This window comes from Rana temporaria, chromosome 9 (genome assembly GCF_905171775.1).
Source record: "Rana temporaria chromosome 9, aRanTem1.1, whole genome shotgun sequence".
NCBI lineage: Eukaryota > Metazoa > Chordata > Amphibia > Anura > Ranidae > Rana > Rana temporaria.
In genome coordinates, this window is record NC_053497.1 from 5,858,930 (window position 1) to 5,873,524 (window position 14,595).

Genomic DNA, 14,595 nt, shown 5'->3' on the forward strand with positions numbered 1-14,595 from the left:
AGCCAGCTAAAAAAGTTAGGGAGCTAGAAAACACGCCCCGTCCCGACGAGCTTGCGCGCAGAAGCGAACACATACGTGAGCAGCGCCCGCATATGTAAACGGTGTTCAAACCACACATGTGAGGTATCGCCGCGATTGGTAGAGCGAGAGCAATAATTCTAGCCCTAGACCTCCTCTGTAACTCAAAACATGCAACCTGTAGAGTTTTTTAAACGTCGCCTATGGAGATTTTAAAGGGTAAAAGTTTGACGCCATTCCACGAGCGGACGTAATTTTGAAGCGTGACATGTTGGGTATCAATTTACTCGGCGTAACATTATCTTTCATATTATTAAAAAAAATGGGGATAACTTTACTGTTGTCTTATTTTTTAACAAAAAAAAGTGTAATTTTTCCCCCAAAAAAGTGCGCTTGCAAGACCGCTGCGCAAATACGGCGTTACAGAAAGTATTGCAACGATCGCCATTTTATTCTCTAGGGTGTTAGGATAAAAAATATATATATAATGTTTGGGGGTTCTAATTAGAGGGAAGGAGATGGCAGTGAAAAATGACATTAGAATTGCTGTTTAACTTGTAATGCTTAACTTGTAATACCAACGGCCACCACCAGATGGCGCCAGCTTACACATCTGGTGGCAATAACTTGTTATACCAACGGCTCGCCACCAGATGGTGCCAGCTTTTTTTTGCCCCCCCTTCCAAGCCAAGTCGCCAGGACTAGTGTTGAGCGGAATACGCCATATTCGATTTCGCGATATATTACGAATATATAGCCGAATATTCGTGAAATATTCGCTAAAATCGCGAAATTTCGCTAATGAGAATTTATTGCGAACATTTTGCGAATTTTTTTTTTTTTTTTTTTTTTCTGATTGGCTCTGATGCAAAAGAAGGGCGGAGAAAGTATTCTCGAATATTTGGAAATCAAATATTCGGAACATTTTATCAAAAAAAAAAATGTGGTGAAATATTTTGACAGCTGTGGTAGGAGAACTCTGATTGGCTCTGATGCAAAAGAAGGGTGGAGAAAGTATTTGCGAATATTTGGAAATCGAATATTCGCGAATACTTTCTCCACCCTTTTTTTGCATCAGAGCCAATCAGAGTTGTCAAAATCTCGCAATCAATTTCGCATTCGCATTTGCGAAATTTCGATAAAATATCACCAATATTCGATTTCAGAATATTCACGAATACTTTCTCCGCCCTTCTTTTGCATCAGAGCCAATCAGAAAAAAAAAAAAATTATTCGCAAAATGTTCGCAATAAATTCGCGTTAGCGAAATTTCGCATTTTTTTTTTTTATATTCGGCATAGCGAATATTGGCCGCGAAATTCGAGATATTAGCAAATACTCGAATATGCCATATTCGAGCCGAATATTCGCAATACGAATATTCGTGAGCAACACTAGCCAGGACCCTATTTCTAGTCGCCATGGCGACCTGGCGCCCGGGATTTATCGAGCCCTGGTATAAGCTCTCTGCTCTAACTCCGTGCTGCAGGCAAAATCAAGTTAAACTGATAGAAATGTCAATTGTATTTCTTACCATAGGTTCGTTGCCCTGAAAACTGGGCATGAGGCATTCATCATCATCATCATCATCATCATCATCATCGCTGCTTCCTCCATGTTTTACCTTCCACGTCGTAAATTTATCATGGCAGGATTCATAGTCATTGTGCTCCATGCTATCAGGCGTTTGTCCTCTCACTATACGCCTGGAAGTGGAATATTAGACAATAAATGTCATGTGCAGGCGAAATGCGTCGATATGATTACACTGCGACACACAGCTTGATCTAAGCAGACACTTTAAATGCCTGACTGGGCTGGTACCAACCAAACGGCAGATGCAGGCGCGGCTGCCAGGACCCAGATCTGAACCCACAACCTCTGCTGTATTGGGTAGTTTCTATTCTTGCCGAGCCACCCAAGATCCTGGACAGATCCTGACTGATTCCTGAGACAACCTCGCCTTGTTTCTCTTCAACCTTGAACCCTTTACCCAGTGCCGGCCCAAGACATTGTGCTGCCTGGGACCAAGAATGAAATGCTGCCTCCCCCCCCCCAAAAAAAAATCACGCCCACCAAAAGGCCTCCACATTCATTATTTTATATCATGATAACTAAAGGGGACCTGTCATGGCTCTATACATGTATATAGGAGTATAAAGAGAACCTGTCATGGCTCTATACATGTATATAGGAGTATAAAGAGGACCTGTCATGGCTCTATACATGTATATAGGAGTATAAAGAGGACCTGTCATGGCTCTATACATGTATATAGGAGTATAAAGAGGACCTGTCATGGCTCTATACATGTATATAGGAGTATAAAGAGGACCTGTCATGGCTCTATACATGTATAGGAGTATAAAGAGGACCTGTCATGGCTCTATACATGTATAAAGGAGTATAAAGAGGACCTGTCATGGCTCTATACATGTATATAGGAGTATAAAGAGGACCTGTCATGGCTCTATACATGTATATAGGAGTATAAAGAGAACCTGTCATGGCTCTATACATGTATATAGGAATATAAAGAGAACCTGTCATGGCTCTATACATGTATAGGAGTATAAAGAGCACCTGTCATGGCTCTATACATGTATAGGAGTATAAAGAGGACCTGTCAGGGCTCTATACATGTATATAGGAATATAAAGAGAACCTGTCATGGCTCTATACATGTATAGGAGTATAAAGAGGACCTGTCATGGCTCTATACATGTATATAGGAGTATAAAGAGGACCTGTCATGGCTCTATACATGTATAAAGGAGTATAAAGAGGACCTGTCATGGCTCTATACATGTATAAAGGAGTATAAAGAGGACCTGTCATGGCTCTATACATGTATATAGGAGTATAAAGAGCACCTGTCATGGCTCTATACATGTATATAGGAGTATAAAGAGGACCTGTCATGGCTCTATACATGTATATGAGTATAAAGAGAACCTGTCATGGCTCTATACATGTATATAGGAGTATAAAGAGGACCTGTCATGGCTCTATACATGTATATAGGAGTATAAAGAGAACCTGTCATGGCTCTATACATGTATATAGGAGTATAAAGAGGACCTGTCATGGCTCTATACATGTATAAAGGAGTATAAAGAGGACCTGTCATGGCTCTATACATGTATAAAGGAGTATAAAGAGGACCTGTCATGGCTCTATACATGTATAAAGGAGTATAAAGAGGACCTGTCATGGCTCTATACATGTATAAAGGAGTATAAAGAGGACCTGTCATGGCTCTATACATGTATATAGGAGTATAAAGAGGACCTGTCATGGCTCTATACATGTATAGGAGTATAAAGAGGACCTGTCATGGCTCTATACATGTATATAGGAGTATAAAGAGGACCTGTCATGGCTCTATACATGTATATAGGAGTATAAAGAGGACCTGTCATGGCTCTATACATGTATATAGGAGTATAAAGAGAACCTGTCATGGCTCTATACATGTATAAAGGAGTATAAAGAGGACCTGTCATGGCTCTATACATGTATAAAGGAGTATAAAGAGGACCTGTCATGGCTCTATACATGTATATAGGAGTATAAAGAGAACCTGTCATGGCTCTATACATGTATAGGAGTATAAAGAGAACCTGTCATGGCTCTATACATGTATAAAGGAGTATAAAGAGAACCTGTCATGGCTCTATACATGTATAAAGGAGTATAAAGAGGACCTGTCATGGCTCTATACATGTATAAAGGAGTATAAAGAGGACCTGTCATGGCTCTATACATGTATATAGGAGTATAAAGAGAACCTGTCATGGCTCTATACATGTATATAGGAGTATAAAGAGGACCTGTCATGGCTCTATACATGTATATAGGAGTATAAAGAGGACCTGTCATGGCTCTATACATGTATAGGAGTATAAAGAGGACCTGTCATGGCTCTATACATGTATAAAGGAGTATAAAGAGGACCTGTCATGGCTCTATACATGTATATAGGAGTATAAAGAGGACCTGTCATGGCTCTATACATGTATATAGGAGTATAAAGAGAACCTGTCATGGCTCTATACATGTATATAGGAATATAAAGAGAACCTGTCATGGCTCTATACATGTATAGGAGTATAAAGAGCACCTGTCATGGCTCTATACATGTATAGGAGTATAAAGAGGACCTGTCAGGGCTCTATACATGTATATAGGAATATAAAGAGAACCTGTCATGGCTCTATACATGTATAGGAGTATAAAGAGGACCTGTCATGGCTCTATACATGTATATAGGAGTATAAAGAGGACCTGTCATGGCTCTATACATGTATAAAGGAGTATAAAGAGGACCTGTCATGGCTCTATACATGTATAAAGGAGTATAAAGAGGACCTGTCATGGCTCTATACATGTATATAGGAGTATAAAGAGCACCTGTCATGGCTCTATACATGTATATAGGAGTATAAAGAGGACCTGTCATGGCTCTATACATGTATATGAGTATAAAGAGAACCTGTCATGGCTCTATACATGTATATAGGAGTATAAAGAGGACCTGTCATGGCTCTATACATGTATATAGGAGTATAAAGAGAACCTGTCATGGCTCTATACATGTATATAGGAGTATAAAGAGGACCTGTCATGGCTCTATACATGTATAAAGGAGTATAAAGAGGACCTGTCATGGCTCTATACATGTATAAAGGAGTATAAAGAGGACCTGTCATGGCTCTATACATGTATAAAGGAGTATAAAGAGGACCTGTCATGGCTCTATACATGTATAAAGGAGTATAAAGAGGACCTGTCATGGCTCTATACATGTATATAGGAGTATAAAGAGGACCTGTCATGGCTCTATACATGTATAGGAGTATAAAGAGGACCTGTCATGGCTCTATACATGTATATAGGAGTATAAAGAGGACCTGTCATGGCTCTATACATGTATATAGGAGTATAAAGAGGACCTGTCATGGCTCTATACATGTATATAGGAGTATAAAGAGAACCTGTCATGGCTCTATACATGTATAAAGGAGTATAAAGAGGACCTGTCATGGCTCTATACATGTATAAAGGAGTATAAAGAGGACCTGTCATGGCTCTATACATGTATATAGGAGTATAAAGAGAACCTGTCATGGCTCTATACATGTATAGGAGTATAAAGAGAACCTGTCATGGCTCTATACATGTATAAAGGAGTATAAAGAGAACCTGTCATGGCTCTATACATGTATAAAGGAGTATAAAGAGGACCTGTCATGGCTCTATACATGTATAAAGGAGTATAAAGAGGACCTGTCATGGCTCTATACATGTATATAGGAGTATAAAGAGAACCTGTCATGGCTCTATACATGTATATAGGAGTATAAAGAGGACCTGTCATGGCTCTATACATGTATATAGGAGTATAAAGAGAACCTGTCATGGCTCTATACATGTATAGGAGTATAAAGAGAACCTGTCATGGCTCTATACATGTATATAGGAGTATAAAGAGGACCTGTCATGGCTCTATACATGTATATAGGAGTATAAAGAGGACCTGTCATGGCTCTATACATGTATATAGGAGTATAAAGAGGACCTGTCATGGCTCTATACATGTATATAGGAGTATAAAGAGAACCTGTCATGGCTCTATACATGTATAGGAGTATAAAGAGGACCTGTCATGGCTCTATACATGTATATAGGAGTATAAAGAGCACCTGTCATGGCTCTATACATGTATAGGAGTATAAAGAGGACCTGTCATGGCTCTATACATGTATATAGGAGTATAAAGAGGACCTGTCATGGCTCTATACATGTATATAGGAGTATAAAGAGGACCTGTCATGGCTCTATACATGTATATAGGAGTATAAAGAGCACCTGTCATGGCTCTATACATGTATATAGGAGTATAAAGAGGACCTGTCATGGCTCTATACATGTATAAAGGAGTATAAAGAGGACCTGTCATGGCTCTATACATGTATAAAGGAGTATAAAGAGGACCTGTCATGGCTCTATACATGTATATAGGAGTATAAAGAGGACCTGTCATGGCTCTATACATGTATAAAGGAGTATAAAGAGGACCTGTCATGGCTCTATACATGTATATAGGAGTATAAAGAGGACCTGTCATGGCTCTATACATGTATATAGGAGTATAAAGAGGACCTGTCATGGCTCTATACATGTATAAAGGAGTATAAAGAGGACCTGTCATGGCTCTATACATGTATAAAGGAGTATAAAGAGGACCTGTCATGGCTCTATACATGTATAAAGGAGTATAAAGAGGACCTGTCATGGCTCTATACATGTATATAGGAGTATAAAGAGGACCTGTCATGGCTCTATACATGTATAGGAGTATAAAGAGGACCTGTCATGGCTCTATACATGTATATAGGAGTATAAAGAGGACCTGTCATGGCTCTATACATGTATATAGGAGTATAAAGAGGACCTGTCATGGCTCTATACATGTATATAGGAGTATAAAGAGAACCTGTCATGGCTCTATACATGTATATAGGAGTATAAAGAGGACCTGTCATGGCTCTATACATGTATATAGGAGTATAAAGAGAACCTGTCATGGCTCTATACATGTATAGGAGTATAAAGAGAACCTGTCATGGCTCTATACATGTATAAAGGAGTATAAAGAGAACCTGTCATGGCTCTATACATGTATAAAGGAGTATAAAGAGGACCTGTCATGGCTCTATACATGTATATAGGAGTATAAAGAGGACCTGTCATGGCTCTATACATGTATAAAGGAGTATAAAGAGGACCTGTCATGGCTCTATACATGTATAAAGGAGTATAAAGAGGACCTGTCATGGCTCTATACATGTATAGGAGTATAAAGAGGACCTGTCATGGCTCTATACATGTATATAGGAGTATAAAGAGACCTGTCATGGCTCTATACATGTATATAGGAGTATAAAGAGACCTGTCATGGCTCTATACATGTATATAGGAGTATAAAGAGGACCTGTCATGGCTCTATACATGTATATAGGAGTATAAAGAGGACCTGTCATGGCTCTATACATGTATATAGGAGTATAAAGAGGACCTGTCATGGCTCTATACATGTATATAGGAGTATAAAGAGAACCTGTCATGGCTCTATACATGTATAGGAGTATAAAGAGGACCTGTCATGGCTCTATACATGTATATAGGAGTATAAAGAGCACCTGTCATGGCTCTATACATGTATAGGAGTATAAAGAGGACCTGTCATGGCTCTATACATGTATATAGGAGTATAAAGAGGACCTGTCATGGCTCTATACATGTATATAGGAGTATAAAGAGGACCTGTCATGGCTCTATACATGTATATAGGAGTATAAAGAGCACCTGTCATGGCTCTATACATGTATATAGGAGTATAAAGAGGACCTGTCATGGCTCTATACATGTATAAAGGAGTATAAAGAGGACCTGTCATGGCTCTATACATGTATAAAGGAGTATAAAGAGGACCTGTCATGGCTCTATACATGTATATAGGAGTATAAAGAGGACCTGTCATGGCTCTATACATGTATAAAGGAGTATAAAGAGGACCTGTCATGGCTCTATACATGTATAAAGGAGTATAAAGAGGACCTGTCATGGCTCTATACATGTATATAGGAGTATAAAGAGGACCTGTCATGGCTCTATACATGTATAGGAGTATAAAGAGGACCTGTCATGGCTCTATACATGTATATAGGAGTATAAAGAGGACCTGTCATGGCTCTATACATGTATATAGGAGTATAAAGAGGACCTGTCATGGCTCTATACATGTATATAGGAGTATAAAGAGAACCTGTCATGGCTCTATACATGTATAAAGGAGTATAAAGAGGACCTGTCATGGCTCTATACATGTATAAAGGAGTATAAAGAGGACCTGTCATGGCTCTATACATGTATATAGGAGTATAAAGAGAACCTGTCATGGCTCTATACATGTATAGGAGTATAAAGAGAACCTGTCATGGCTCTATACATGTATAAAGGAGTATAAAGAGAACCTGTCATGGCTCTATACATGTATAAAGGAGTATAAAGAGGACCTGTCATGGCTCTATACATGTATAAAGGAGTATAAAGAGGACCTGTCATGGCTCTATACATGTATATAGGAGTATAAAGAGAACCTGTCATGGCTCTATACATGTATATAGGAGTATAAAGAGGACCTGTCATGGCTCTATACATGTATATAGGAGTATAAAGAGGACCTGTCATGGCTCTATACATGTATAGGAGTATAAAGAGGACCTGTCATGGCTCTATACATGTATAAAGGAGTATAAAGAGGACCTGTCATGGCTCTATACATGTATATAGGAGTATAAAGAGGACCTGTCATGGCTCTATACATGTATATAGGAGTATAAAGAGAACCTGTCATGGCTCTATACATGTATATAGGAATATAAAGAGAACCTGTCATGGCTCTATACATGTATAGGAGTATAAAGAGCACCTGTCATGGCTCTATACATGTATAGGAGTATAAAGAGGACCTGTCAGGGCTCTATACATGTATATAGGAATATAAAGAGAACCTGTCATGGCTCTATACATGTATAGGAGTATAAAGAGGACCTGTCATGGCTCTATACATGTATATAGGAGTATAAAGAGGACCTGTCATGGCTCTATACATGTATAAAGGAGTATAAAGAGGACCTGTCATGGCTCTATACATGTATAAAGGAGTATAAAGAGGACCTGTCATGGCTCTATACATGTATATAGGAGTATAAAGAGCACCTGTCATGGCTCTATACATGTATATAGGAGTATAAAGAGGACCTGTCATGGCTCTATACATGTATATGAGTATAAAGAGAACCTGTCATGGCTCTATACATGTATATAGGAGTATAAAGAGGACCTGTCATGGCTCTATACATGTATATAGGAGTATAAAGAGACCTGTCATGGCTCTATACATGTATAAAGGAGTATAAAGAGGACCTGTCATGGCTCTATACATGTATAAAGGAGTATAAAGAGGACCTGTCATGGCTCTATACATGTATAAAGGAGTATAAAGAGGACCTGTCATGGCTCTATACATGTATAAAGGAGTATAAAGAGGACCTGTCATGGCTCTATACATGTATAAAGGAGTATAAAGAGGACCTGTCATGGCTCTATACATGTATATAGGAGTATAAAGAGGACCTGTCATGGCTCTATACATGTATAGGAGTATAAAGAGGACCTGTCATGGCTCTATACATGTATATAGGAGTATAAAGAGGACCTGTCATGGCTCTATACATGTATATAGGAGTATAAAGAGGACCTGTCATGGCTCTATACATGTATATAGGAGTATAAAGAGAACCTGTCATGGCTCTATACATGTATAAAGGAGTATAAAGAGGACCTGTCATGGCTCTATACATGTATAAAGGAGTATAAAGAGGACCTGTCATGGCTCTATACATGTATATAGGAGTATAAAGAGAACCTGTCATGGCTCTATACATGTATAGGAGTATAAAGAGAACCTGTCATGGCTCTATACATGTATAAAGGAGTATAAAGAGAACCTGTCATGGCTCTATACATGTATAAAGGAGTATAAAGAGGACCTGTCATGGCTCTATACATGTATAAAGGAGTATAAAGAGGACCTGTCATGGCTCTATACATGTATATAGGAGTATAAAGAGAACCTGTCATGGCTCTATACATGTATATAGGAGTATAAAGAGGACCTGTCATGGCTCTATACATGTATATAGGAGTATAAAGAGAACCTGTCATGGCTCTATACATGTATAGGAGTATAAAGAGAACCTGTCATGGCTCTATACATGTATATAGGAGTATAAAGAGGACCTGTCATGGCTCTATACATGTATATAGGAGTATAAAGAGGACCTGTCATGGCTCTATACATGTATATAGGAGTATAAAGAGGACCTGTCATGGCTCTATACATGTATATAGGAGTATAAAGAGAACCTGTCATGGCTCTATACATGTATAGGAGTATAAAGAGGACCTGTCATGGCTCTATACATGTATATAGGAGTATAAAGAGCACCTGTCATGGCTCTATACATGTATAGGAGTATAAAGAGGACCTGTCATGGCTCTATACATGTATATAGGAGTATAAAGAGGACCTGTCATGGCTCTATACATGTATATAGGAGTATAAAGAGGACCTGTCATGGCTCTATACATGTATATAGGAGTATAAAGAGCACCTGTCATGGCTCTATACATGTATATAGGAGTATAAAGAGGACCTGTCATGGCTCTATACATGTATAAAGGAGTATAAAGAGGACCTGTCATGGCTCTATACATGTATAAAGGAGTATAAAGAGGACCTGTCATGGCTCTATACATGTATATAGGAGTATAAAGAGGACCTGTCATGGCTCTATACATGTATAAAGGAGTATAAAGAGGACCTGTCATGGCTCTATACATGTATATAGGAGTATAAAGAGGACCTGTCATGGCTCTATACATGTATATAGGAGTATAAAGAGGACCTGTCATGGCTCTATACATGTATAAAGGAGTATAAAGAGGACCTGTCATGGCTCTATACATGTATAAAGGAGTATAAAGAGGACCTGTCATGGCTCTATACATGTATAAAGGAGTATAAAGAGGACCTGTCATGGCTCTATACATGTATATAGGAGTATAAAGAGGACCTGTCATGGCTCTATACATGTATAGGAGTATAAAGAGGACCTGTCATGGCTCTATACATGTATATAGGAGTATAAAGAGGACCTGTCATGGCTCTATACATGTATATAGGAGTATAAAGAGGACCTGTCATGGCTCTATACATGTATATAGGAGTATAAAGAGAACCTGTCATGGCTCTATACATGTATATAGGAGTATAAAGAGGACCTGTCATGGCTCTATACATGTATATAGGAGTATAAAGAGAACCTGTCATGGCTCTATACATGTATAGGAGTATAAAGAGAACCTGTCATGGCTCTATACATGTATAAAGGAGTATAAAGAGAACCTGTCATGGCTCTATACATGTATAAAGGAGTATAAAGAGGACCTGTCATGGCTCTATACATGTATATAGGAGTATAAAGAGGACCTGTCATGGCTCTATACATGTATAAAGGAGTATAAAGAGGACCTGTCATGGCTCTATACATGTATAAAGGAGTATAAAGAGGACCTGTCATGGCTCTATACATGTATAGGAGTATAAAGAGGACCTGTCATGGCTCTATACATGTATATAGGAATATAAAGAGAACCTGTCATGGCTCTATACATGTATATAGGAGTATAAAGAGGACCTGTCATGGCTCTATACATGTATATAGGAGTATAAAGAGGACCTGTCATGGCTCTATACATGTATATAGGAGTATAAAGAGGACCTGTCATGGCTCTATACATGTATATAGGAGTATAAAGAGAACCTGTCATGGCTCTATACATGTATAGGAGTATAAAGAGGACCTGTCATGGCTCTATACATGTATATAGGAGTATAAAGAGCACCTGTCATGGCTCTATACATGTATAGGAGTATAAAGAGGACCTGTCATGGCTCTATACATGTATATAGGAGTATAAAGAGGACCTGTCATGGCTCTATACATGTATATAGGAGTATAAAGAGGACCTGTCATGGCTCTATACATGTATATAGGAGTATAAAGAGCACCTGTCATGGCTCTATACATGTATATAGGAGTATAAAGAGGACCTGTCATGGCTCTATACATGTATAAAGGAGTATAAAGAGGACCTGTCATGGCTCTATACATGTATAAAGGAGTATAAAGAGGACCTGTCATGGCTCTATACATGTATATAGGAGTATAAAGAGGACCTGTCATGGCTCTATACATGTATAAAGGAGTATAAAGAGGACCTGTCATGGCTCTATACATGTATCCAGGAGTATAAAGAGGACCTGTCATGGCTCTATACATGTATAAAGGAGTATAAAGAGGACCTGTCAGGGCTCTATACATGTATATAGGAATATAAAGAGAACCTGTCATGGCTCTATACATGTATAGGAGTATAAAGAGGACCTGTCATGGCTCTATACATGTATATAGGAATATAAAGAGAACCTGTCATGGCTCTATACATGTATATAGGAGTATAAAGAGGACCTGTCAGGGCTCTATACATGTATATAGGAGTATAAAGAGAACCTGTCATGGCTCTATACATGTATATGAGTATAAAGAGAACCTGTCATGGCTCTATACATGTATAGGAGTATAAAGAGGACCTGTCATGGCTCTATACATGTATATAGGAGTATAAAGAGAACCTGTCATGGCTCTATACATGTATAGGAGTATAAAGAGAACCTGTCATGGCTCTATACATGTATAAAGGAGTATAAAGAGAACCTGTCATGGCTCTATACATGTATAAAGGAGTATAAAGAGGACCTGTCATGGCTCTATACATGTATATAGGAGTATAAAGAGGACCTGTCATGGCTCTATACATGTATAAAGGAGTATAAAGAGGACCTGTCATGGCTCTATACATGTATAAAGGAGTATAAAGAGGACCTGTCATGGCTCTATACATGTATAAAGGAGTATAAAGAGGACCTGTCATGGCTCTATACATGTATAAAGGAGTATAAAGAGGACCTGTCATGGCTCTATACATGTATAAAGGAGTATAAAGAGGACCTGTCATGGCTCTATACATGTATAGGAGTATAAAGAGGACCTGTCATGGCTCTATACATGTATATAGGAGTATAAAGAGAACCTGTCATGGCTCTATACATGTATAAAGGAGTATAAAGAGGACCTGTCATGGCTCTATACATGTATATAGGAGTATAAAGAGGACCTGTCATGGCTCTATACATGTATAGGAGTATAAAGAGGACCTGTCATGGCTCTATACATGTATAAAGGAGTATAAAGAGGACCTGTCATGGCTCTATACATGTATATAGGAATATAAAGAGAACCTGTCATGGCTCTATACATGTATATAAGAGTATAAAGAGGACCTGTCATGGCTCTATACATGTATATAGGAATATAAAGAGAACCTGTCATGGCTCTATACATGTATATAGGAGTATAAAGAGGACCTGTCAGGGCTCTATACATGTATATAGGAGTATAAAGAGGACCTGTCATGGCTCTATACATGTATATAGGAATATAAAGAGGACCTGTCATGGCTCTATACATGTATATAGGAGTATAAAGAGAACCTGTCATGGCTCTATACATGTATATAGGAGTATAAAGAGAACCTGTCATGGCTCTATACATGTATATAGGAGTATAAAGAGAACCTGTCATGGCTCTATACATGTATAGGAGTATAAAGAGGACCTGTCATGGCTCTATACATGTATATAGGAGTATAAAGAGAACCTGTCATGGCTCTATACATGTATAAAGAGGACCTGTCATGGCTCTATACATGTATATAGGAGTATAAAGAGAACCTGTCATGGCTCTATACATGTATAGGAGTATAAAGAGAACCTGTCATGGCTCTATACATGTATATAGGAGTATAAAGAGGACCTGTCATGGCTCTATACATGTATAAAGAGGACCTGTCATGGCTCTATACATGTATAAAGAGGACCTGTCATGGATATATACATGTATAAAGAGGACCTGTCATGGCTCTATACATGTATATAGGAGTATAAAGAGGACCTGTCATGGCTCTATACATGTATAAAGGAGTATAAAGAGGACCTGTCATGGCTCTATACATGTATAAAGGAGTATAAAGAGGACCTGTCATGGCTCTATACATGTATATAGGAGTATAAAGAGGACCTGTCAGGGCTCTATACATGTATAAAGGAGTATAAAGAGGACCTGTCATGGCTCTATACATGTATAAAGGAGTATAAAGAGGACCTGTCATGGCTCTATACATCTATACAGTGGACGGTGTCAGTAGGGCAGTGGACGGTGTCAGTAGAGCAGTGGATGGTGGCAGTAGAGCAGTGGACGGTGTCAGTAGGGCAGTGGATGGTGTCAGTAGGGCAGTGGACGGTGTCAGTAGGGCAGTGGACTGTGACAGTAGGGCAGTGGACGGTGTCAGTAGAGCAGTGGACGGTGTCTGTAGGGCAGTGGACGGTGTCTGTAGGGCAGTGGACGGTGTCTGTAGGGCAGTGGACTGTGACAGTAGAGCAGTGGACTGTGACAGTAGGGCAGTGGACGGTGTCAGTAGGGCAGTGGACGGTGTCAGTAGGGCAGTGGACTGTGACAGTAGGGCAGTGGACTGTGACAGTAGGGCAGTGGACGGTGTCAGTAGGGCAGTGGACGGTGTCAGTAGAGCAGTGGACGGTGTCAGTAGAGCAGTGGATGGTGTCAGTAGGGCAGTGGACGGTGTCAGTAGAGCAGTGGACGGTGTCAGTAGAGCAGTGGACGTTGTCAGTAGAGCAGTGGATGGTGTCAGTAGGGCAGTGGACGGTGTCAGTAGAGCAGTGGACGGTGTCAGTAGGGAAGTGGACGGTGTCAGTAGAGCAGTGGACGGTGTCAGTAGAGCAGTGGACTGTGACAGTAGAGCAGTGGA

The 14,595-nt window shown here is 39.3% G+C and overlaps 1 protein-coding gene across 1 annotated transcript in view; it reads right to left on the bottom strand.

The window, feature by feature from the left end:
* The window catches only part of NOX1 (NADPH oxidase 1), a 74,443-nt gene that overhangs the window by 28,826 nt on the left and 31,022 nt on the right, over positions 1-14,595 (bottom strand). Inside the window, exon 7 of the mRNA XM_040322720.1 lies at positions 1,553-1,724. Coding sequence (XP_040178654.1) covers positions 1,553-1,724 — 172 coding nt within the window. The remainder of the gene's footprint in view (positions 1-1,552; positions 1,725-14,595) is intronic.